Source organism: Poecilia mexicana, unplaced genomic scaffold (assembly GCF_051168715.1).
Source record: "Poecilia mexicana isolate PSO_F unplaced genomic scaffold, ASM5116871v1 scaffold_2, whole genome shotgun sequence".
Lineage (NCBI taxonomy): Eukaryota > Metazoa > Chordata > Actinopteri > Cyprinodontiformes > Poeciliidae > Poecilia > Poecilia mexicana.
Window position 1 is genome coordinate 5909084 of NW_028263371.1, and position 26313 is coordinate 5935396.

At 39.2% G+C, this 26313-nt stretch overlaps 2 protein-coding genes across 2 annotated transcripts in view; one reads left to right on the plus strand and one right to left on the minus strand.

The window, feature by feature from the left end:
- Positions 1-238: 238 nt before the first annotated feature.
- On the minus strand, positions 239-4255 carry LOC106924236 (beta-2-glycoprotein 1-like). The gene is made up of 8 exons (XM_014997821.2): positions 4104-4255; positions 3844-4023; positions 3520-3616; positions 3356-3432; positions 2232-2417; positions 1374-1553; positions 656-853; positions 239-501 (listed from the first exon to the last, which is right to left on the minus strand). The coding sequence occupies exons 1-8, from the start codon at positions 4165-4167 to the stop codon at positions 392-394; spliced, it is 1092 nt and encodes a 363-aa protein (XP_014853307.2). The 5' UTR covers positions 4168-4255; the 3' UTR covers positions 239-391.
- A 3396-nt stretch (positions 4256-7651) lies between these two features.
- The window catches only part of prkcaa (protein kinase C, alpha, a), a 135403-nt gene continuing 116741 nt past the window's right edge, over positions 7652-26313 (plus strand). Inside the window, exons 1-2 of the mRNA XM_014997820.2 lie at positions 7652-8043; positions 10117-10148. Coding sequence (XP_014853306.2) covers positions 7877-8043; positions 10117-10148 — 199 coding nt within the window. The 5' untranslated portion in view covers positions 7652-7876. The remainder of the gene's footprint in view (positions 8044-10116; positions 10149-26313) is intronic.

Sequence of the window (26313 nt, forward strand, 5' to 3'; positions counted from 1 at the left end):
GAATCTGCAATGGCTGGCGGGCGGTGTCACCAGAGCTCCTGCGGTCGCCAGGAGGCCGGAGCATCGCTGAGCTGCCAGGGCCGTTTGAGGCTGCTTGGAGCTTTAATTTTGGTATGAATTTGTTTCGTTGCACAGTAATGGAAAATTGGAAATGAACTGGATTATTTGGAAATAAGCCTGTGTGTGTGCATTGAACTGAAATGTACTTTACAACCATTTCGCATTTGATGTTCACAGCTTTCACTTCTTTCAACATTTTATTAACACATTTTCTTGGTTTGTTTTAATGATCTTGCATTTATTTATTGCCAGTATAAATGAACAGAAAACCAAAGCAGGAACATCAAGAAGGCGGCCCATGTCTTCCCCAGTTCGTGGCGCCGTAAGTTGCTCACACAGGGTTTGGGGGGCTTGTTGGGTTTGCGGTGGGTGGTGCCACGCACATTCTGATTTCTGACGGAAGGTTTTTAGACCTTAGGTTGTACTCGATTTTGCCCGGTTCTATGGGTCAAAGAGAAGAAAAGCAAGACAAACACAGAAGCATTCTGCTGTTATCTAGGGGACGAAACATCACATTCCAAGAAGCTGGAATGGTTCCATTGTCAGTCAACTGGACCAGTTTTAAGTAGAGCTTGTCCAGCTGGCATTGACTCACGTTCGTAGCAGTCCGGGATGGGGAGGTTTCCGTCGTTACAGGTGCTGGCCACGGGGTAGCCACACTTTTCAGCTTTGTTCTTACAATAGAAGGCAACATGCTCGCCATGGAGCACTCTGTTTGGGCTCAGGTCTTCAATCCAGATCTTTCTGCCATTGTAGAAGATGCGCCCTCTTTTGATGCCAACTTCGCAGGGAGCTAGGTTAAAAACAAACAAACAAACAAACAAAAAAAAGGAAATATTTTCACCTGACAGAGAAAACTCTAATTTTTATGAGATATATATATATATGTATATATATATATATATATATATATATATATATATATATATATATATATATATATATATATATATATATATATATATATATATATGTATAGCGACGACAGGCGCTTAAATTCCGTAACAATTCCAAAATCTCTTTCTCTTTCTTACTGTTTATTCAATGTCACATGCTGTTTTTATTTTGTTTTTAATTATGTAAAGCACCTTGAAATGCCTTGATGCTGAAATGTGCTATACAAATAAAATTTGATTGATTGATTGATGATATAAAAAACAACAACAAAAAAAAAACAGCATTGTTTTGCAGGTGAACGTTTTTTCAATGGCCAAAAAAATCCGAGACATTCTAGCATAGGAATCTCTTTAGAGCAGAGGTAGATAAATATAGAGTAGAGGCTTGAAGTGAGATCTAATTTTCTCATGACTCACCCCTGCAGACTGGCAGTGATGACCAGTTTCCAGTGTTTTGGCACTGGATCTCAGCCTCACCCTCCAGGGTATAATGCTCAAGGCAGGAATACTTAACCTTCTCCTTGTAACCGCGTTGCCTCATCACGGCGAACGTGATGACGCCATTTGCTATGCGTGGCGGGATGGAGCAGCTCACATCTGTAACGACAACAACAACGATGATTTCATTAGAGGGGCAGTATTATGTATTTTCCAGGCCTATTGTGACATTTTATAGCACAATCAAGTGCTATTTTAAGTCAAGTTTAAAGAAATTTGAATTTATAATTTAATGCCTTGAAAATGGGCCTCTGTCTCTTTAAGAACTCCTGCTCTTTGTGAAGCTCTGCCTTCAGGAAGTCATCACAACATCACTCCTTTATGAACCCTTAAACGACACGTTTCTCGAGCATTGCACTGAGAAGTAGCTGGTATAACGAGCTCAGCAGATGAGCTGCTCCACCAGGTGTTTGCTAATTGCTGGTGGCTAGTCTGAAGGAGCTCAGTGAAGCGGAAAATTGGAAACTGCAGCTCGGAGAAGGAGCTTCATCCTCAAAGGCGGGGCTAGGTCCACCCAGGCGTTTTGCGCATCTGAATGGTTGCCATGGGTGATTACAATATTTCTCAAACATGTATGAAAAAATCAAAGCAACACCCCAGGTATGTTTTGGATGAGGGAATAACATTAGGACATCAAAAAAGTTGATTTTACATAATACTGCCGCCTATAAACAACACAACTCTGACATGTAAGTAAAGAAGATGAAGAAGAAAATAAATCTTGCATGTAATACCATGCATTCAGACGATATTCACACATCACAAGTCTGGATTTACCTCGGCAAACCGGAGGTTCGGTTGCGGAGCCATCGGCCATGCAGGAGCCTCTCTCGTAACTCGGTGCTTTGGGTGGGTTGCACTCGTATGTCCAGCCTTGTCCATAAATTGTAGACGTTCCCGTGACAGCCTTGTCATGGACAATCCTTCCCTCTCTGGGTGGCTTGGGCAGAGGACAGTTCACGCCTGTGGGATCACAATCAGAACTTGATATGGCGATGTCCATGTCATGAATGGAAAACATAAAAATAAGTTGGAAATATTTGAAATCTGTTTGGCCTTTTGTTGCTGTGGTGTTCCTCAGGGCTCGGTCGTTGGGGCTGCTCTTTTCTTTATTGATCAATTTTGAAATATACTCATACTGGCATCAACTTTCAAGCTGGGAATTCTCAAATGTACAGACTCTTTGCAATGAGTTCAAGAAAACCAGTAGATAAACAGTGGCCGCCTATCACAAGAAACCAAATAGTTGTAGTCCATGTCTTCGAAAACGTCTGTGGGTGTGTTGGCTTTAGAATCACTGACTCCAGCAGAACTTTCACCCCTTTGTAAATATCCAACAAACTGTTAAATGAGGACTTCTTCACACTCTTCATACTGTAGTGGTTGTCACTTTTGTTTGTGCAACTTAACTCTACCACACTTTTCCCTGGCACTCAACTTTCCACTATTATGCTTGGATACAATTTTTTTAATGTGAAAAAGTATTAGTTGATTAATTTGTCATTAGTCAAGTTTATTTGTGTAACACATTCCAGCCAGAGGGCAGCTCAAAGTGCTTTACACCATAAAAACAATTATGAAACGAGCAATAAATGCTACATTTTGTTAAACGTCGACGTCAAAATCGTCATCAAAAATGTTGCTCAGTTTTCCACTTACTTGGAATCAGGTCACCTCTAAACAGGTGGGGGTTTTTAGCCTTGATCTAAAGGAACTCAGTTTTTCAGCAGCCATGCAGTTTTCTGGAAGTTGGTTCCAGTTTTGTGGTGGATTAAAAACCGAACCCTGCTTCTCCGTTACACTCCGTATCGTTTTATAGAAACGTGTTAAACCGCTTTGTTCTACCTGGGCCTTTTTAAATGTGCAAACAAAGGGGGCAGGGTCTGGATAACTTATTTTACCTTTGCAGAGGGGAGGCGGATGACTCCAGGTGCCATCGTGTAAGCACCTGCTTTCATTAGCTCCTACCATGACGTACCTGAATAATGACAAATACGTATTCCTGCAATAATCTGCAAATCATAATTCTCCCAGAGAATTTAAATATAAATGTTGATGTTCTTACCCATCATCACATGAGAAGTTGAGCACACTCTTAAAAGGAGCCTCTGTCCTGCCTTTTGCAAATGGCTGCAAAGGCCTGGGTATCTGGCACATCCTGGCTGTAGAAAAGAAGATCAGCACATCTATTAGACGTCTTCACAACTTAGCAATGAGTTGTCTTGAAAGACCATCACCAAGTTTTTTTAATTCTATCATGATTGCTTTTGTTGATTATTACACAAAACCGCATTTGGCCTTCACCAATTCGCTTCCCGCTCGCCGTTTTTAAACTCTGCAAGATGGCAGCCGCAGGATTTAAAAAACAGAAGCTGCGGCCTCGACTCACGGGAACACGCCAGGTTGGCCGGCGTCCATTCCCCTGTCGCCGTGCAGGTTATCCTGGGAGGCGTCGCCGTTGAAGGCAAGTAGCCCTGCTCGCACGAGAGGGTCACGTCTTCTCCGATCTCAAACACGCGCTTCATGGAGGAAACATCAACGCCATCAGAGACACGAGGCCGGCCGCAAACTGGTGGGAGAAAAAGGGAAGAAGGTGACATCAAGCAGAAGAAGTTTAACTTAAGCCAAGGCACAAATTTGCAAATGTACCTTTTGCAGGAGCTACAGTTGTAAATACAGCCGCAAGGCTGAGAAGCAGCAAAGCGGGAGCCATCTTCTTTGGAGGTGAAATCCGCTCTGCGTTTCGCCCTGCAGCCACTGGATGAGAGCTTTTTAGATTCTGACTGCAGAGACGGCCTCCTCCAATCAGATGCAACCTCAGACTGCTATTGATTAAGCCCAAAGTTCACATGCGGCGTGCACACAGAATTATTTGACTAAATGTTGATAGATAATCTCGATCTGGTGGAAGAGCAAACAGCAGACAGACAAAATTATGTGAAATCTCATCAAGTGCAAAAGAAAAATAACTCCACTGCAGAAATGGCAAACAAAAAAGGAGTTTTTTTTTTCTTTTGCTGTGAAAACTACGAGTTAAACTGAAAAGTCATCCAACGTGTATGTTTCATGAGCTGTTTATTGGTTATAGCCTGCGTAGTCTCAGATCTGCAACGTGGAATTTTTTTTTTTATTTGACTCCTTTCCCTACAAGTTTTTAAAGGTCGTTGGATTGTCCCCGTCTTGCTCTGTGTGTCATTTCTAAATATTTGTCTTCAGTGAAACAAGGGAGAGGACTCTCCATGTCAGTGAACTTTGTGGGAATCCGAGTCAGTAACTGAAAGGAAACACAAACTGAGTTTATTGGGGCAGCATGTTGGAAAAAAAAAAATCTATAAAGCTTAGAAAAAAAGCTGTGCAAAAATGATTTGAATTAAAGTTAAAACTTAGTTAACAGTATGGTACAAAGATCAAATATCCTTTTTCTGCTGTTATGAAACTCACTCCACGGGTTTTGTATAAAATGTCGATCGACTTATCAATCTGTTAGAAAATGCACTTCTTGTCTTGCTTCTGCTTTTGTTCATTTGGGAAATGCACATTTCACCTTGTTAGCAAAAAGGAGAAAGAGAGAGAGAGAGAGAAAAAAAACATCCAAATGTATTTATATTTATTTCAAAATCCCAAATTATTTAGAGCAGTATTAATAAACTTGTGTTATGTATACCAAGATGCAAATAAATACAGATTTTTTTTTCTGTTACTCAATTAACCAGTGGAGCAAAAGAAAAGAAAATTGGGAATGGACGATAATAGGGGCGCTTTGCTAGAGGGGGCGCCAAATCGATAGTGTAAAAATTCTTTCTAGTCAGCATTTTCTGTACTTAGCTATTTGTGTAACCGAAGTGATCTATAACAGAAGCACCTTCATTTAACATATTTGCATCATCTTTTGAGAGATTTTCTCATCTAATTTTCAATCAGAAACATTAGTTGAACGTTTTTTTTTTATGTTTGTTCTTTGCAAAGGTTCAGGTTTAAGGGAAGCAAACATTCGGGGTCTTTATAATCGAGGCCCGAACCATGAACTCCACTTATGTGAAGTACGTGGGATCTGTTTACTTTGCTACAAAGTCAAAGCTCACGGCTCCGTTCCTTTCATTTTGGCATCAGCTCATATCTTAAATTAGCCTTCGGTATTCAAAGCCGTGCTGTAACTTGACTGGCATATAGTTGCGGTAATGTGATTGCATCATGCTCGTTTTATGTTTCCATAAAACAGAAAAAGCAGGGAGAAATATTTCAAACACTTTTTCACACGGTAATAAAAAGAAAAAAAAGAAGAGGTGGGTTCTATTTCCTGTTATGGTGGGGAAAAGCAAAAGGAGTTCTTACCCACAGGACAGATGTAACAAACCTGCGTAATAACTTTGATACTTTCTTATTGATGTCATGCGTATCAGAAAGAGGATGCAACGCCATGTTTTCCCACACGGTGCCGCCTCCAGCCTCGGTTCGTCCAGCGGGACCCAAGGCCTCCTCCCTCCCACAGCGGATCCTGTTGCGTGACATCAGCCGGAGCGAGAAAGGAGGAAGAGCAGCGTGGAAGAGTCAAGTTACGCAAAAGTACACAAGTCCACGGCCGGAAATTGGTTTTTCAAAATAAATCGAAAATAAAAAAAAAAACAAAGCAAAACAGACATTTGAGAAAATTGAGAGAGGGCGAGAAAATAGCTGAAGTTGTTCAGTTCATATGTAAATGGGTGGATTTTCAGAAGGTTTATTTAGATTAGATTTCAAAGGTTGCTTTGTTGTGCTTTCATGTTTTGTACTTCAGAGGATTTTAAAAAAAAATCAAAGCAGGGAGATTAAAAACTGCAGAGATGAAGGCTAACACAGAGACATCAAAGGTGTTTGAATATGGATTCATTGAAACACATCATGCTCATTAAATAAAACATTTTCACAGGATCAAATTTAACAGCTGAACACAAAGAAAACTTTTCGCAAGTCTTCAAGATAAACACAGGTGATTTATGGTTGTATTTTAATGGTGGTGACAACATGAAAGTGTTTGCAATAGAGAAATAAGATTCGGTGAGTTCTTACCACATTCAGTTCACCTGAAATGGAGGTTGAGTTGAACAACTCTGAGAAAAGGCAACAAGCAACAACCGGTTGGTCTGTTGCTCAATAAACAGCAAAGTTGTTTCCTAAATACTGCAAGTGTTCCTAAAGCCCAAACATGACTATATTTTTTCCACCATGTACCCTGGCCCAGAAATTTGAAAAGATTTCTCCAATACCCTGTCTGTCAGAGCAAATGTTTTATATCTTTTTTTTATTTTTGACAATTTCAAAGATAAGCATTTTGAAGATCTAAGTTCCTTCCTTAATGACATTCATTTGGTTAAATTACAAGAATTTACTGAAGTTACTTCCACACTTTCAGCAAAGACTTTAACCTTAGAGTCTTAGCAAACAGGGAAGAAGTTGCCTCGATATGCTGTTTGAAGTAGCCAATCAGACCTCAAGGTCTCAAAACAGCCCTAATCCCACCCACATACAGCATAAATGAATAAATTACTTGCTTCAGCATAGAAACGCAAAATTATTTTATTAACATATGAAATAAGTTTTTAAAAAACTAGCTTGTGCCATTTAAGCTAGGCACAAATAACTAATAAAATATTTCCCAATTTATTTCCAGTTTTATAAATAAAAAATATGACGGATTTAAATAATTATTTCACAAGTTGTGTATCTATTGTTATTTGACACTCTTTACGCTCCATATTGATCTGGCCACCTAATATTTATTGAGGACATTCCTTACCTGACCGGTTGGTGGCGGTAATGATTACGTAAACGTATTTTTTCGCCAACCGCTAACGAAACTGAAGAAGAACATCCTGAAGGCGTCACTCAGTGGCGCAAAAAATGTGTATAGCACTATATGCCATGCATAGTTGCGCCACATTATGGTAAAAAGAATCTTTCTATTAACATTTTCTGTATTTAGCAGTTGTTTGTGTAAATTATGTCATCTATATCAGACGCAGGCCTATGATGTTGCCCCCTGGGGGCAGGAAATGTAAAGGGTTACATTTATCCGATATTAATTATAGGAACCTGTTGAAACGGCCAATAATATTAGGGAAACCAATTTCTTCCTTCTAACTTAAAACAAAGTACTTTTGATTTGAAAGGAGTCAGAGGAAGCAGGGAGTCTCACTGCTGCCACCTTGACGGAGCCGACCTGTCAGTGTCAGTGGAGCAGCGACAGGCAGGGAAATCCCTCAGACCCAGTAGGTCCAGTGTCTCCAGTCAGGACCGCCGCTTCGCTTTCTGGCTCGGCACTGACAAGCGCAGACCGTTCACTTCGGACTGAGGAACGAGCCCGAACACATCAGGAAGCTGTTGCATTGATTTGTGTTTTTTTTATATATATATATATATATAGAGAGAGAGAGAGGAGGAACGCGATGGCAGATGCAAGTTTTAACGAGTCGTCCACCGCGGACGTAGCGAACAGGTTTGCTCGAAAAGGTGCTCTGAGGCAAAAGAACGTCCACGAAGTGAAGGACCACAAATTCATCGCCAGGTTCTTCAAGCAGCCGACTTTCTGCAGCCACTGCACCGACTTCATCTGGTAAGCCCTCTGCTCCGTCTCCCACCTCCACCCCGCCTGTTGCACATATATCGAATAACTTCAGTCGAGTCCTTCTCTTTGCTCGGTGTGATGTAACTTCTGGGGGGTCGCGACACCTTTCCAACCCCTCATTCCCCGCACGCCTTAAAAACACTTTGCAACGCGCTAGGGGATTGCTTGTGATTTATTTATTTATTTTTATTTTTTGCCCTACTATTGAATGGGAGGAGTTGTTGCTGCTGGCTCGTTGAAAACAATAGTAATAGTAAACGGGAGGGAAAATATTCACTGAAATGTAGTTAGAATTTATGCCCGTGTCTCTCTCTTTTTACAGGAATCATGCAACAAAAATGACTTCACGAAAGTCTCCTTTGCATTAGACTCCACTCCCCTCCTTATCTTCATTTTTGAACAAACAACCGCAACGCAGCTCCTGTGATTTTGGCCTCGGTCAAGCATTTAGGATGACTAACTTGCAGCCATTCCACGCGTGCATTGCACACAGTGTAACCACTGAAGCCGCTGATATTGAATGGCATTTTTTTTTTCTTTTGAACTTGTAGAATCAGGTCCATGTGAAAAGCTCCATGTGCTCATGTTGCACACTGTGGAAAACGGCAGGACGTTTAAAAATTCCTGCCGTTTTAGTGGAACACTTGAACTACACAAATCACTTTGGGTTCTCAGTTGAGCACTTTTAAAAAAAATGTGTATGTTGCTGAAGGCACGCCCACGTTTAAAGTACTATGTTCTTTAGTGTGTGTGTGTGTGTGTGTAATCTCATGCCTTTAATGCATTGTGTTGTTGGCAAGCATACATGTGCCACTCCTTTTGAGTTCAGCATGCAGGCGATATGATTCAAAATGTGAAATCAAACAACTATATTTTGAAAGGGAAAGCTCCCATCGCGTTGCGCACACACACAAACACACACACACACACACACACACACACACACACACACACACACACACACACACACGCACACACACACACACACACACACTGTGCTTGAACACACAAACGGAGGGAAGAAGCGGGCCAGGAAGCCTGTGCAGACGTGCACCTACATGTCTTTATGTGATTGTAGGACAACTAATTACAAGCTATATGCATTTAGTTATTGTTTTAACAGTGTAATTATTAAATATGATCATAAAAAATAAAAATAACTAAAAAAATCCCAGAAAGCTTTGGGATTTGGTGGTTATGCCGTAACGTTTTGAGAAGCGATGTCTCTCTGGACAGACTTGACTTTTTCTTCTGCTGTATTGTTGATTATTATTAACTCAAGGAGCGAGTCAGCTAATGCTTTTAATACAACATAATGGTGCATTGAAGTAAATCAGGATAGTAAAGATGTCGCTTTATTTCTGTAATTTAGTTCAGAAAAGTCACAGTTTTAGACGTTGATAAACACAGCGGTGATTTTCAGTGTTTTATTTCTCTTAGTTTTCACAATTATACCTCACAGCTAACAAGAACCCAAATTTGTAACTTAACAGAACATCGTAATTTTGCATGAAATAATAATAAAAAAGTTTTTATTTTTAATGCAGAAGTGTTATGTGATGAGCCGCCTCATAATATGGAAGGTTGCTGATGTGGCATTTGTCCAGCTGACAGTCTCTATGTCCCTGCCTGCTAGAGCTGCAAAGAGTCATTGTTAACGAAGATGGCTGTTTAGAGTGCTTTCATGCATTTTAATGGAAAGTTGAGTGGAAGAAAAATGCCTGGTTAAAAAAAAAAATTTAGATTCAGTGAAAAGAATGTGAAGCAAAGATCATTCCAGAGCTTAGGGGAGATTCATGAGATCAATATATACATTCATATATGTGTAATATAAGTTTCACTGTTCAAATTGAATTACTCAAATCAGATTTTTATTCACTTTTCCAAATTTCTCAAGATGAAACTATAAAAAAACCCATCAAACTTGTGCAAAGCTCATGATTAACAGCTGTGTCCTTGGAATGAATGTGGTGTGAATGGGTCCATGTGTGAATGAATACGTTATTCAGTGTGTTTTAAACAGTAAGAGCCATTCAAATCAGTCTCCTCTCTTTTTCACAGGGGGTTTGGAAAGCAAGGATTCCAGTGCCAAGGTAAAAACTAACTGTTTGTATCTATCTATGTGTGTGAGTGTGTATGTGAGACATTTAGGCTTTAAGTGTCTGTTTTGAAATCAGGCTCCTTATACGACTGTGTCCATGCATTTGGACTTGTTCTTTTTGATGGTTTTCCACTTTATTTCAAGCTATTTTGGCAAAAGGAAGTGTGAATATCTGGTGGTAAATGTGAGTGTGAATTTGTTTTTCTTTGTTGTTACCTTGTTAAAAAAAAAAAAGAAGAATAGGGTCAAAGCTGAACTGGGCCTATGTTAGTCAGATTTTCAAACACCGCACTGAGATCCAGATGCTGATTGTTTTCAGTCAGATATTAGTCATGTGACCTTTGGGAACTCGTGTATTTGCTTGTGTTTTGTTGAGCTGTGTTCAGTTATAATCATAAGAGGAACTGGATTTTAATTAGTTTTTAAATAATCAGGAGTGTCATATAGAGGAGAACCTTCATCAAAACAGTCATGGATGTTTTGGTTTGGCAAAACCAAAAGATGAGACGGTTTTGTTAAAACAGTGGGATGAAAAAAGTGAAATGGAAGATAGAAATACAGTAAAGCTGGAAAGTTTCCTCACCACCACTCACATCTGTAAAGCTGGGTTTTATATGAGCTTAAGTTCGCTAAACCTCAGAAGTATTTATCTAATGTGGAAATCCTTAGGCTTGCCAAAATCAGTCTGCCTGTAAGTGTCCTCAGCTGAGTCACTTATTGTACTTATAAATAATTTTAGTTGAGAGGAATGAGCATAAAATATTAAATCGATCACGTCTGTAATTTTTATCATCCATAAAGATTACTATTCAATATTTTATTCTTATAAAAACAACAAGAGCACTATAGTGAGAGTATAGTTACATTTTCAGTTTTTCTATTCTGTAACAATTAAAAAGTTCTTATAATTTTTATTTACATTCATGGTTTCTTTCAACTTTCTTTGTTATTGCCTGGGTGGTGTACCATACGTTGCTCTCACATTGTTTTTCAATTCGCCACACATCTTACCGTATCTGAAAATGCATTTTACATTTACATTTTAAAAGTAAATAAAAGTTGTTTACTTTTGTTAAAAAGTAGACAACGCATGCAAAACCATAAATACAAAATACAAAGATGCACAACAAATGTTAAAACATTAAGCTCTTCCGCATATGCGTAGCAGGACAGTCTTAACCCATTTTGTATAGTGTCTGTTTATTGGGGTCAAAGGTGACATATTTAATGCTGTGCTACTGTGTCAGGACAGAATATCCTTCTGTTACAGTATATTTCTATAATTGATGATTGTCATCTGGGGATAAATGTTTGTTACTGTACACACAGTGGCCAAATAATCGGTCATATTACTATTTGCTTTATTATTGATAAATTAGGTGGGGCTGATGTTAGTCGAAGTCACTTTAAGCATTCGGTATGCTGAGTTAAGTTAACTTTCATTGATGCAGACAGAGCAAATGCATAGCATAGCATGAATTTAGATAATGTTTTTAATGGCATTCTCTGCAGAATTTCAGCAGTTTTGTCTTATGTACAGCATATGTAATTTTTTAAAAACAATCAATATTTTGGTGGACATATGAATTTGTCAAGAAGTTTAAGTAATCTGTGGCAGCCTGGCTTAGTTTGAGATTACATTTTTATTTGGCACAGTATCAGAAGCACATAAAGTAAAGCACAATAATGTCAATTATTGACATTCGTATTAATAATAACTGTGAGCAATCGTGTTTACCTGAAGGTTTATGTGGAGTTAAATCTTAAAAGTCGTAACATATTTCAGGCTTGGGCTGGAGAGAGAACAGTGTGATGTTGAGGATAATCAGAATTTTTTTTATTAAAAATTGTAAAACATGATTTAATTGTTTTCATTTCTATTGGGACTTAAATTATTCCACACATTGATTATTAATATTTTTTGTCTACAACATTTCCTTTTTTTGAACATTTCATTTTGAAAGACGGAATTAAGAAAATAACGTAAACATGCATTAAATTTACAATGAGAATTTCCTGAAAAAAACAAAAAAATATTTCCCCGTTTTACTTTTTATTGATTTAAATTAGGCAAGACAAGAACGGGATTTAGTCGTGCCGTTTGCTCAAGTAGACCTTGCAGTCAACTTTTTGTGGCTTGTGTCTCGCTGAATGTGCTGAAACAGTGTCACTTTTATGATGATCTGTTATGGCAACAGATCCAATATCAGTCATTCAATAGGCACTCTTGTAAAAAAGGAAACAACGCGTGCAAAACCATAAATTTAACAAAAAATCTATATGTAGGAAAATGCAAATACAAAAAATGGCGTCCCAAAATCACGTCACGTTCTCTTTTATTTGGTTATTGCTCTGTCCTTCTGCCGTCTTGTTTTTTCTAATGTAGAGTAAGGCTCAACAGGAAGTATGCTTTTCAAAATAAAAAACAAAATTTCACAATAAAGCTGACCTAAACTAATGTTAACCTCACTTGCTAAATTTTTTACAAAATTAAAGACAAAAGCATTGCACAAATAACGACATATTTTCTATTCGTGGCTCGGACGCAATCCTTTAACTTCTACTCCCTGACCATCATGAATTCAGCTTCCAAAAAGCTGAACTTATGAAAGACAAGAAGGTCCAAAATAGTCTCAAATCATCCAGCTGACCAGCAGTGTGGAGCAACAACCACTTTATGATGATGATTTGTGAATGCTTTCATTAAAAAATATTTTCACTTGAAGTCAAAACGAGATTAAAAACTTTAGAACGAAAGCGAGCGAGACACCCGTTCATCTACTCATCACACAGTTGGATGTAGACGGTTCATCGCACCGTGCGTGTGTCCTCGGAGGCTCGCATCATGGAAATGAAATTGTAAATCATCATGCCTATTAGCCCGTGCGAACATTCAAATGTGACTCCCCTCCGCCCCCGAGGCTTGACTGCTAACAACCCGACGCCCACGCCTTCGTGTGATCCGCTCTCACAGAAACGGAGAAGCAACCTTCCACTTGAAACCAGTCATGAATCAGTCTGAGGTGTTTAGAGTGTTGATAAACCAGCATGTTTTTTTTTTTCCTTCCCTCCCCACAACCTGACATTATCGTCAGCGCGTCCCTGAGCCCACTCCTCTGCTTTCACGGTTAGTTCTCGTCGTCACAGCTGCGGCTTACGCTACCATAAACAGAGTTTCTGGAAGGATGGCGTTTTAAAAGAAATGGACACAAAAGATGCTTTTCCTTTTTACCTTCGACACTAATGCACCAGCAAAGACCGTCTCTTTCTCTCTCCTCTCCCTTCCCCCCTCGTATCATAAATCAATGCCCTGACCTGTTGCATAAATAATAATCCTGCCTTATCGAGATGGTGATTAGTTACACTGAAGCTATTCGAAGAGAGAAAGGTCCCTGTTTTATAACGTGTGCTCGGCCATCAAATATTAAACTTACGATCCCATAAAACGAGGGTCAGGTTCTCCAGCAGAGTCGGCCTCTTAGTCACCGCTTGAATGACAAAGTGATACCGGAGAAATGGAGAGTGGCATTTCTATAACTACAGCGACATTTAATTTTCAGCCTCGCAAATGTCCCTTTTCCGAGAATAGGCCGAGGTGAGCAGTAATACTCTACCGAGTGAGTCTTACATGAAGGTCGTACTTCTGCTGGAAGAAATGCTGAAGCGATGAATTCATCCCTTGGTTTAACAACGAGAAATAAGGTCGGAGTGATAAATCGATTTGATCAATTTATCAATATATATTTTGATTAAAAAAAAAACAGATTCAAGGAAAATCAGTTTTTTTTTTGTTTTTTTCCCCACCAGTGAATTCTTTGGGTTACCATAGTTTCTAGGCAGCCATCTTGTTTCACAAGTGTGTTTTACAGCCACTTATCTGGACTTTGAATTCAGGTCAACTCTACGACAAATGTTAGGACCAGAGTTTTTTAAAATTTTTTTATTGTTTTTAAATTATGAGATTAAAGTCATACTAATACACAAATAAAGTTTTGATAAAAGGAGAATAAAGTTGTGTGAACTCACACATGAAAAAATACTAATACTGAATCTTTTTGGAAATAAGTATCAAATTATTATCATTTTAAACGATTGTACAAACAACTGTTTGTACTGTTTCTATTTCAGAGAGAGAATCACGTGAATTGATCGAGTCATGTCTGATTTTTTTTTTTGACAAATTAACTTTTATTGTAATTTAAAGACATTTTTTCTACTAAGTGCGTCTTTTTTCCTGCTAATATTATGACCATGTCTTCAAAATTTAATCAAAACTGTCATAGTCTGACCCTAACACTACATCGTAGTACTCACAGAAGGGAGGATTGAAATAAAAGTCACTTTTTGAAAATATTTTTTTGGAAAAGAAAGCGAGCGAATAAAAGAAGTAGTCTTGGTATGAAAAAATCTAGAGTTATCAGTTCTACCACATACTTAGGTTTGAAATGCAATCCACAGAAGCACTTTAAATATGTTACTTTGGGCATTTTTAAGTTCATGTGATCACGTTGAACCTAACTGTAACATTTCATGCAAACTGTAACGAATTGATCCATAAACTAACTGGCAGAAAGGACTGATTACGGAAGTAAACAATGTTAATGAGGCGTCAGTAACGTGGCTGTAGATGAAGCTGCTGCTGGTTGTCATGATGCTGGAAAAAAGGGGAAAAAAAAGAAGTGCTTTCGTTCAGCTACAACGCCGCAAAAAGCGAAGAAACGGCAGCGTAATAAACAACAACCTCTAAAATGATCGACACCCCTGGCAAAAAATGTGTGAAAGGCCTTAAAATGAACACAAAGTTTTACAATAATCCACACATAATACTTCGTACAAACCACTTTGACAAGAAATTACCACTTAGTCTTCTCCAGATGTCACAGCACAAGATTTGAGCAAGCAGACGAAGAGGAACGGAACAAGATTCCTCTTTGAATAATCTCTCTAGATCCCTCAGAGAAATGAGAAACCCATAAACAAAGACATGTCTGGAGAAGCAGACACGTCCTGATTTTACCATGTGTTTTGATTCATTGTGTTGATTTACAGAGGCCCAAAGATTTTTTTTTTATCGAAAGCCTGCAGATATTTCAAAGAGTCCATCATGTTGTGTTCCCAGAGGCTTTGGGGGCCCACATCACCACAGGTCCTTTACCGTACTCACCAGTGAAGTGCTTTTCTATCATTTAACCTGCAGAACTACATGGAGTGTTTATTCTCAATAAGCTCAGGTTTAGGCTCTTCTAATCAAATCCAGAGTTTGAGTAAAAGTCACAGGCAATATTTAGCAAATCGACTGTGAGCTTTAGGGTATTTTCTCATCCTCATGATTTGTGATGGCATGATAAACATCTTCTGTCAAGACTGGTCGATAATTTCCTGTAGTCTTTTCCTGCGTCTTATAAAATTGCTTGAAAGACATGTTCACTTGTGTTGCCCCTTATTGGAGAATGATTAAGACAACCGGGCTTTTGTTTCGTTTCATTTGCACAACCAGCAGAAAGAGAAAGTCATGGATTGCTAATTTAGAAGCTCAAGCTAATAAAGAAAATGCTTTACTTACATTTTCTTTAGAGAAATTAAGAGTGCCTTTAAGTTATGGGATTATGTCTGTGCGATTCGGTTTTAAGGCTTTTTACCCATCTTTGCCAGAGATGCCAATAAGCACAGATGACTCCGTAACTCTTCAACATGACTCTTAAAATAAAGCGTCGCAGTGAATTTGATGTTGTGGAAACAAACAAGCAAGCAGCGGCGTTTGGAGATCGTATCTGTGCCCTGAGCGTCCGCCGTAACATTTGCAGCGGAGTCTTGTTTCGAGCGCCAGGTCCTGTTGTGCTTGTGCGGCAGGATGTGTCCAATCACCATTTAGACGATGATGTAATTTGTCCTCATGTCACTCAGCTGATTTACCATTCAAATCTTGTTAAGATCACACTCCGTCTGTGGAGACCTTGGAAGTTGGGGCTGTTTGGGGACCCAGACAAGGGGGGTGAGGGGAGGATTTCCATTTAGTTTTTATTACTTGGTTTTATCAGAGTTTAATCCACTGGAGTTAATCCTGTTCTGTGACCTGAATCATATTCAGTCAGCTAAATGTATTCATAAGCAAGCTGCAGCGTTCAGCTGGGCCTCAGGCAACCCAAGTTTTCGCGAGGTCAAGTGCTCTCCTTGTGGGCGTCCGTAGTCTATACTTACTGAGATAATATGTGAGAGCGTTCACTTCCTGAACAAGTTTTTTTTTTTTTTTTTCTCCTCATACAGTCCTTTGCTGAGTTATGTTAAAGGACAGTGTAGGTTGCGTTATTTTGTCATTATCAACCAATTTAACCCTCTGGAGTCATTGGACGCGTGGGCGAGATAAATTTAGAGATAAATTTATGAACTCATGTTTCATTTGCAACGTAAAACAGTTGTGACCCTTGAATTTGATGCGTTTCTGATCAGCCCTTCCTGTTCCGGTACTATTTCATAACAAGAATTGAGACATAGGAAACATATTTTGATAATATTATTAAAGTAATAGTATTTTATTAGGAATCTGCGTATTGAATCAGCAGAAAAATAGGGTACACGATGCACGATATATCGGCCAATACTGATGCTTGATAGTAAAATGATGTATGTAACGGGTGTCTCTTGTAAATGAGACAATGAGTCTCAAGAAACTTCATTGTACAAATAAAGAAATAAAATAACAATAACAATAAAGTAAGTTGCTATAGCAACTATATTAATATGGATAGTTGTTATCAGCGTTTTTTTTTTTTAGGTATGTTTTATTTCTAAAAAAATGTACAAAAATAAATTTTTGCTTTTTTTATTTTTAGAAAAAATATCCCTAATTATTTTGTAATTTAAAAAAATATGTTTTTGGGGGGGATTTAAAAAAATACTATATCATAAATCAGAAGTGTATTTTTTTATTATTTACTGCCACATTAGGCTTACACTATAGCTTCCCCCCTTGTCCCAGTGTTCTTCTCACTAGATGTTTTTTTTTCCCCATCTGTAATGTGAAGTGTTTTGTTTTGTCTGCTTACAACGGCCCCCTGGGAATGAACCACAAAAATAAAGAGGTCCAAGACTAATTTCCATGTGTGTCTGGAGATGTCAGGCTAATTCACTGCAGCCACTTAAAGCTTTAAATAAAACGAAAACATTCGTAGAACCCTGTGCCAGTGCATCGATCCTCCCTGCAGTTGTGTTTTGAATTATCTTTCCTTTTTTCTCTATTTAATTCTCGCAATAGTCCGTTCCTGCTGGCTTCAGTCTGAAATGGCAATAATTGCAAAATCAATGTAGTCGTGGTTCTATAAGATGCCTCTTTTGAAAGCAAACGACATATGTGGAGAGAAGCAGCGTGCCACTGAGCTGCTTGTGGGGCCAGAAAAATGATTTGTTTTTCTTTGCCTCGTTTTCACCTCTGCAAACGGCTGTTAATACAGATAATTTGCCTTTATAGAGCTGCAGTCATATGATTTCAGGAACATGACCTATGTTCTCCTCTGTGGTTTGTTGGCAAATTATTCTTGACCAAATCCACTGGAGACGTTCTCTCTTACTCTGATGCTAGCGGAGGCTAATGAGCTTTCCTGTTTTGAAGGAACCCAACCTCCTCTGGGTTTGACTTTGATAACCTTGTTGTAGCGCACACCAGCTGAATATCTAATAAGATGGATTTTAAAGGCTCCAAATGAAACAAAACTGGCAAATAGCATTACCATAACAACTGGTGCTTTTGATCAGTTCAAGCTTTGATAGTGAAGCAAACCAAACTACAATTGCGTTTTTTTTTTTAAACCCGACATGAACGGTAGTCGTGTGAAACAACATTTTTTTCAGACGGTTTCTCTGATGTCCTTGTACATGCTGAGCAAAGTAGTTCTTATCTTTCTGTAGCTACAGACGTTTAGCCACAGGTTTCTCTTTCAATCACATCGTATAATGCTTTAATGTTTTCCTACTTCTGTAGAAGCCCTTAAAGCTGCCCGCCAGACGTGTCGGCAGAAATCAATCAAGCTCGCTGTAGATATAGTTTATCATCTGCAGAACAATGTGCCAGGGTCAGGTTTTCTCTTGGTTTCGCTCTTTTATTGTAAACCTTTCTTTAATAAAGATAAATCTATCAAAAAGGAGCTTCCATACTTGCTATTGGTGACATCACAAGTTGCCTATTTGCGTTATTCTTGATTTTTTTGTGCTTCCTTTTTGAACAAATACCTCTTCCAAATGTTTTTATTTTAGTGCCGATATATCGTGGGTGCTTAGTTCACCGAGACCCAAACATCGGCCGATATTGGTGATTTTTTTTTAGATATATTGTTATCGCTCCAAATAATAAAACTGGTCCGATATCAACAACCGATACTAATTACTATCTTGTTTCTGTTTCTTTCTGGACAGGGAGGAGGTTTTGTCCTGCAGTATTCGTTTAGTCATGTGACAGTGGTAGTGATGCAGCACAGGATTGTGGGTAGTTCAACTGAAGCAGCAGTGGAATCAGCGGTGTGGTGGTTTTTTTCTCAAGGTATCGAAAAGGTAGAAAAATATCGGTAAATATCATTTATCGGTCACAACAACATTTCTATCGTAATGTTATCGAACTGGGTAGATTTTTGAAAAACCTGATTTCTATAAAATCAGAAGTGAGAGACTAGATCAGATAATATTGGAAAGAAAAAATTGTAGCGATAATTTAGAGGATGATGCAATCTATTAAGATGACCGTTAGGTCTTTACTCGTTTTAATAAGTAACTGTTAAGTTAACGTAGTGTGATTTCAGATTGCATGAAAACTGCTCTTACCTCAAGTGAAAACTACCTTTATTCATGTTATTTGAAAGTGTTTTCATTTTTTATGAGTAAGCATTCACACTCTGGGTTTTCTGAAATTATCCAAGCATGAGGACAAAGCTGCATTGTTTTCCTGGGTGTGTTTTTCTCAACACAATGGGTCCGTAATTGCAGAGTAGTAAACTTAAAGCTGAAGGACCTAACTTATTTATCTGGAGATTTTGGGAACAAATTGGGATTTTCTTGATATAATTGTGGAGATCTTCTGCGGCTAAAAACCAGGAAAAAAAAAGAGAAAAAAAGAAAGTGGTTTATGATGGAGATAGAAAATCCCTTTCGTCCTGGGATTGACGTAAGCCCCGGGCTTCGGCCGGGGTTATGATTCCATGTCCACACCGCAACATCTGTTGCATTATCTCTGCTACCTTCTTGACCCCGCTTTTGTTCATGCTTTCACTCCCGCTCTCTGTTTTTTCTTTTTTTTTTCCCTCCCATCTGTTTCAAAGCTCCCGTATGCTTGCAACAGAGGTAGCCACTCATTTGAAAGAGCTTTGATCGGACTCATCTCGTAATGTTTAAGTAACTTTCTTCTTCCTCTCAAGTCAGCGTTTCTGTTTCTTGAGCTCTTCATTGACAGGAAGTCACCCTCTGACCTTTGCCGTGCACTATCGGGATGAAAGATGATGTCTGTACATTTTACAACGGCACGGACATATGTAGCCATCCCATCCCCTGATGGCAAACAAAGGAAATGGCTCATCAAGTATTTGTTCTTTTGCAGGCAGCTCTGTTACGAAAAAGGCTCATTGTGCCATCTGGACTCTGAAACGTCTCCCTGTTAATACCATTTAAGCCTACAGTTAGACAGCCCTGCATACAGCAGATGAAGATTTGGATGACGAGACCTTTTGTCACTCAAGTGTATGTTTGAGTGGATGTTTATGAGACGGAGAGTGATGGGCGCAGAGTTCATTGAGGGGAGCGGCTATATTTAGAGGAGATCCTTGGTCCTCTGAAGATAGCTCCTGCTATGCATCGCATACATTCTGTTTATTGGAGGACATTTGTTCGGGCTCTGTAGATGGGCATGTTTGGATTACATAAGAGCATTATCTGGGGACGCACATGTCCCGCAGATGCTATCAAATCAACAACTTCACCGAGAACGCTGTGATGAGTGCAGAGCGCATAGTGTTTGTTTCTGTGTTTGGATTTCCCGTAAAAGGACTTTTAATAGTCTATTTATTTTAAATGCCTTATTAGTTCAGCTAAAAAACAAAACATTCTAATTCTAAACTGCAGAAACATTGTATTTCCTGATAAATGCCTTTAACTATTTGTAGTGCAAGTAAGTCTGTTAAGAATTTGAAAATAAAACGAGGTGCTGGGTTTGAATCCCAGCTTGGAGTTTTCTGAGTTTGATTGTTCACCCCATACATTCACTCTCAGGAAACTTTTAAAGAAATATGCTTATCAGTCGGCCTAGGCGATAAACCAAAAATGAACCGAGTCTGAAATTTTTGACAATGACCTATGGCATTTTGTCCATGTCGATATTTTCTGTTTTAAGAAAATGAAAAGTGGTTTTTGTCTCATTTGGCCTTGCTCATGTCCCTTTAACCATCCTGTGGTCTTAAGAAACAGTTGTTTTTTTTACTGTGCACAATTCAAGAGTTACATTGTCCCAGCGTGGGCGTTAACAAGTTTTTTTCGTGGGTGTGGTTTCGGGAACTGACGGTCTGATGGGACAAACCTCCCACTTCTGCTTCCCCACTTCCCTGCTGTCCAACCGTGACATTTGCTGCACCCTGCCTGAGCCTTGCACTAAGACTGTGGGAGGGTTAAGATGCTCCGCTTCGTGTTGTCTGTAGTCTTGTGACTCCACCCCTTCCAGTTTGTAATAAGAAGCGAACGAGACGGTGATGTTGAGAAAATGGAGGACATTTCAATGGCGGCGGAGCTGGTCAGAGCAGGACAGAAAGTTCATGTCAGTTGTGTCTCTTTGCCTATGTTTCCACTATGAAATGACATCACTTTAATTACCGTAAAGAAAGGCTATGAATAAAATCAAAGGCTAAAACACAATCATAAGAAGCAGATATTTCTGTTTAAACACTTCTTACCAAGGCTCTCGAATTCTAACTGGTTTCTAGTTAGCATTTTTTCCCCGACCAGTAAAGTGAAATCTCTGAGCATTTTTGATTTTCCTGAAAGCTTCTTGCCTCTCTTCCTGTTTCACATCAATCAATCAGAGCAGCTGCATTAAGATTAGACTAATCCATTATGACGGCATGCATTATTTATCACCTTAATTCCCTCTATGCATTTGGGCTAAATGCTGTGTTGGGTTCAAAATGGACCTCATAGTTAAAGTGTATTTGGTGCTGTGTGCAAGATGACGTTACCTTTGATGAATTGTGATGTTAGTACCAGTTGTTGGCCTCAAAGAAACTGAGAATAATTGTCAAAAGTTTTTTTTTTAACTCAGCACTCATGTTCTGCAAAATATATCTGTGTTGTTATTTATGTCTCTTTGACGCTACACTGCATCTTTCCTGGCTTTCAAACCTAGATTAGATTACGTTCCCTGGCTTTCTACTGAGAGCCGGACTTGGTTGAAATCTGTCCGTCTCCTGCTTTCTGCTCAAGAGGAACTGCATCCTCTGCGACCTGCATTTCGTGATACACCAAAGCCGAGTCCCGTTCCTGATTGCATACCATCATACCGCGGCACAAATCTGCCTGGTGGATTGATAAGGGGATTTCAGAGGCAGGAAAAGGACCAGCTGAGCAGCCATGGGTGGGATGATGTCTGCGCTCCCCGCCGAAGGGCTTATCCCACACCCCGTCTGAGCGATCCCAATTTTCGGATCTGCTTGTCATGATCGAAGAGAAAGATAAAACGTCAGAGGATGCTCTCTTTTTTTTTCTTTTCTTGTCACTAAGTGTTTATTCAGACGCTGGTTGATTTCATTCGCCAAAACTTCCATCGTCAGGCGATTCACATTCACAGAAGTAAACTGGGAAACAAAGTCTATTTTTATACAGACAGTGTGCAGGGAGTGTGAAGGAGGAGGAAAGGTTCTACCGGCAGCTTTATGTTGCAGAGGCTGCTCTGCGTTTACGTGCTGATTTTGAGCTCCTGCAGGAGGATGTTTCTGGCAGCGGGATCATTATGGGTTGAAGTTGAGAATCTCCAGATACATCACAGCGAGCCAAAGTGTTAGAGTCTCACTTTGCACTTTAGGCCCTCGAGAATGGTTGTATTTTATTTTTATTGTGGGGAGTTAGCTTTATGAGACTTGACAGCAAAAATAGCTGTTATATTATCGTTATTTTGTGACAGCAAACAGAGATGAAAAGGGCATCAGGTTTTTTTTACCATGATTATCTGAATTGATTTTGTCCAAACCTGAGTGAGCTGGTTGTTTTGAGTCATTTTTGATGTTTCAGTAGGAACGGGGAGGACTCACGGTAAAATTGGATTTTAGTTCAAATTTATGGCCTGAGCCTGGTTTGACATTGGAGCCGAAATTATTTGCTTGATGGTTGAGTCGGTTTAGGGCTTCTGTGGTGTGTTTAATAAGCCTACAATACACAGAGAAAGCCAAACAAGAATGCATGACATCAAGTTGTGATAATCTACTTATTATAGTCGAAATAGAGAAGTTACCAGCTTATCCTGTTGAGAAAAGAAGGAAAGTAAGGTGCCACTGTTCATTAAGCTGTAACAAACACAGCGCACTGCAGAATAAATCCATCACACATTACTGGTACAACAACCGACAAAACGGAGCTGGAAGACATTCAACAAAAAACGGGAGACTAACACTGCTTGCTTAAATGATGGTTTAAAAACAACAAAAAAACTTTATTCAAATAATATCCCTGGTTTACTTTGGGCTCAGGACTATAATTAATGTTAATCAGACACAATGTCTATTGGTTTGGGGCTGTTTGGATTTTTTCAGGCCCATTTAAACTCCGAATTGCGTTCATAGAGTCTTTACTGTGTAGCACTCTGGCTTGCAAAAGAGCTTTTACCAACTTTTTCACATTTTTCCACATCTGATTGAGTAAGAGCAAACCTGAGTGTATTTTATTGGACTGTATGTGACCGATCAATATAACATTTATTGGGAAAAAAACAACAAAAACACTGATTAGTGTAGGGTGCATTTCTTATCCGCCATTTTTAAAGTTTCATTTAAAAATGGCAGGTTATTTCTCTATCAGCTTTGAATATCTTTACTGACATTTTTGTTTCTTTTTAGAAAAACGTCTCAAACGCGGTTGCTTTAAATGGCACTTTTCAAATCTTGTCACAGACTCTGAATTCATTTAGGTCTGAACTTTGATTGGACGATTCTAACACATGAATATTCTGATTTGATCACATGTTAAGGGTCCAGTATCATACTCTATTTTTTTTTATGTCCGTCTTCCCATTAACTCTTAGCAGCTTCCCCACAGCATGATGGTGCCACTGCCTTCTTTTACGGTTGAATTGTTGTGTTTAGGGCAGTGGTTCTTAACCTTTTTTGAGGTACCGAACCATCCTGTTTCATATGTGCATTCACCGAACCCCTCCCCCCCCACACACACAGGGTATTTAACATTAAATACACCCTTCTCAACAGGCGAGGGCACACTTTCTCTGTCTATAATCACATATTTCAATGACTTGAAACCATTCCTCCCTCCCTGGCACCTCCAGGCCCGGGCCCCCATCCGGCCCAGTTTGGGGGGCAGCAGCCCCCCCCAGACCCCTATTAGCTCCGCGCCTGCCTGAGACAGACTCATCGAACCCCTGGGGTTCGATCGAACCCAGGTTAAGAAACACTGGTTTAGGGTGATGTGCAGTGTTAGCGCTCCTCTACGTTTAGCATCATGTGCTCCATAATGTTAACTTTTCCTGTCATCTGACCAGAATACCTGCTTGTGTTGTTTCTTCTACGTTGACAGGATTTGTTACCCGTTCAACATAACATGTTCATGTTAGGAGGCGGCTGAGTAAAGAGGAGTCACTGATACTGTGTGTAAATTACGTCAGTGGTGTCAGAATGTGACTCGTTCAGTAATATTCAAAATATGAAATAAATAAATAGATAAAGTACCTCTGAAGTTCAGGGCACTGCACCAATTTTACATCCATTATTTTTCTGACTTACCGCTGACGGTGCCGCGTGCGATTTGAAGTCTTTTTATGCGACGTTCTTGTAAAACAGCATGAGAACAAGTGAAAAGGACAAACTGTATGACATACTGCGATAATCGCTTTGCCATTATCTGTACAAAACGCCATTTTTCTAATGGACTGCATGTTTTCTTCTGTCGTTAGATTATAATCTTTCCTTTTAGACCGACTGGTTGCGGCTGTTTCGCTGTCGTACATTTAGGTTATAAAAGCCTCCTACTTTGTTTTATGACATCTGTGGTATAGAACTGGGAAAGTGGGGTTCATTAATGCTTCTAAAGAGATTTGTCATTTTATGCATTAGGAATGTAAAGGTTTCACATAAGCTTCAGCTTGGTCAGCTTTGTACTGGATGAGAAGGAAAATAGCAGGGGAAGTCTGTAGGTGTTTTTCTTGCAAATTTTAAACTTTGCTTTTGCTCAAATAAATCTGACTTTTTCAGGAAAAAGTGCTCTTTGTTTAAAGGTGTTTTTAAATAATTAGGCTTAAATGTACTTCTTTGAGACTCTTTTTAAAAAAATTATTATTTTCTTTTTCTTGCTAAAGTTTTATTACTCTTAACGTCACATAGTGCAACTTGTCTTGCTTCACTAAAGACCATTGCCGTTTTTGCCTGCTGATTTGAGTGGTGGACATCGACGACAGTAAGCAGTGCATTCTGGGATTAGTAGTTCTTAATACCAGCCTCTTTGTTCCTGTTTGTAGTTCGGTCCTTCGTGGCCCTTAACATATGCCGTACCGCGTTCTGATGTTATTAAAACATGCAGACTTAATGTGCTGCTTTCATCTGGTGGCTACTGGCTCATGGGAATGCCCACAGGTCAATGTCTCAGCACCAATTACTCTTATCGTCTATTGATCAGATTTGGTCTTTAATATTGTGACGGATCTGCAGCTGCACAAAAGGTTGACATGCTGTTAATTAACGACAGTCGTCCCCTCAGCTTTGAAAGGCAGAAGAAGGAACGACCCTGCAGTAGTTTGAGATTTTGTAATGTTTTTATTACAATTGTCCAACCAAGATAGGCGGACAATTTTGAAGTTGGTTTTTAATTCAATATGTGAGCAGCAAAAAAGGAATTAAAACCTAAATTCAGAAGAAACACTGAAACAATAACAGTATCCCTTTGTGTTCAAGTGTAAATTTTATGTAGTTATCATTGCAGATTAAATATAAATCTAAGTTGAAGCGGTAAAATTGTCATATTGCTGCAAATGGCTGCAGCACCAGTGGATTACTGACGGCTGAATAATCCTACTGATGATGATGATGATGATGATAACGTTCCCTGAGCTCCATCATCTCTGGCTTCAACAGTAGTTACAACCGTGCGAGTCTGTAAGCCTGACATGACAAAATGTGCATTTGACACCATACAAACACACACACACACACACACACACACACACACACACACACACACACACACACACACACACACACACACACACACACACACACACACACACACACTATGTTGTCCATTTTGCTGGTGTAGTTTGTTGCAGTTTAAGGAAACGCATACAGAATTGTAAAATGAATTACTTGTAACTCCTGTATTGCTTTAGGTGATGTTGTCGAAGGGAATCTTAACTTTATGCCTACTGGAAACATGCAGCTTAAACTGTAATTACCTTTTTTTTTTGTTTGATCACGTTCCAGTTGATTTAGTTTCAGTCTTGGCTTCAAAACCTTTTTCGATGCCTCCCTCATCCTGTGGGTTGGTGGTGGGAGGAAGGAGGAAGGAAGGAGTCAGAAGTCTTCCTCAGTTGCCATGGAAATAACCCCAAAATCATCACATGGCTATCACCAATACTGACATTCACACCTCTGATCAGACCAAGTAGGATGCTTTTGTGCTATGAGAATTTCCGATGGGTTTTTGTCTTTTGTTTTGACTATTTATAAAGTTCCTGAATGCGATTCTGTAACTGTATCTCGACATAAGGTGAAGGATCGCTCAGCTTTTTCTAAAGCTTCAGGCTTATCGATGTCTAACCATCGCCTGCAAGGACAGGTATCCTAAAACAGAGTTGAATTGATACGGACTTTGGAGGCGTCAGTACTTACGGTCAAAGTTGGAGAACCACTTATAGACTTATGGAACATTGTTGTCGAATCTTTGGACAAACAATCTTTGACATCTCATCCCTCTTGCAGCTC

What these genes read in the sequence shown, in the direction of transcription:
- LOC106924236 (XM_014997821.2), bottom strand. Translation starts at nt 4,167, where the DNA reads ATGGCTCCCGCTTTGCTGCTTCTCAGCCTTGCGGCTGTATTTACAACT. An exon ending in AACTGTAGCTCCTGCAAAAG is followed by an intron (nt 4,024 to 4,103) that starts GTACATTTGCAA and finishes TTCTCCCACCAG; the next exon opens with TTTGCGGCCGGCCTCGTGTC. An exon ending in TCCGCCTCCCCTCTGCAAAG is followed by an intron (nt 2,418 to 3,355) that starts GTAAAATAAGTT and finishes GTGATCCCACAG; the next exon opens with GCGTGAACTGTCCTCTGCCC.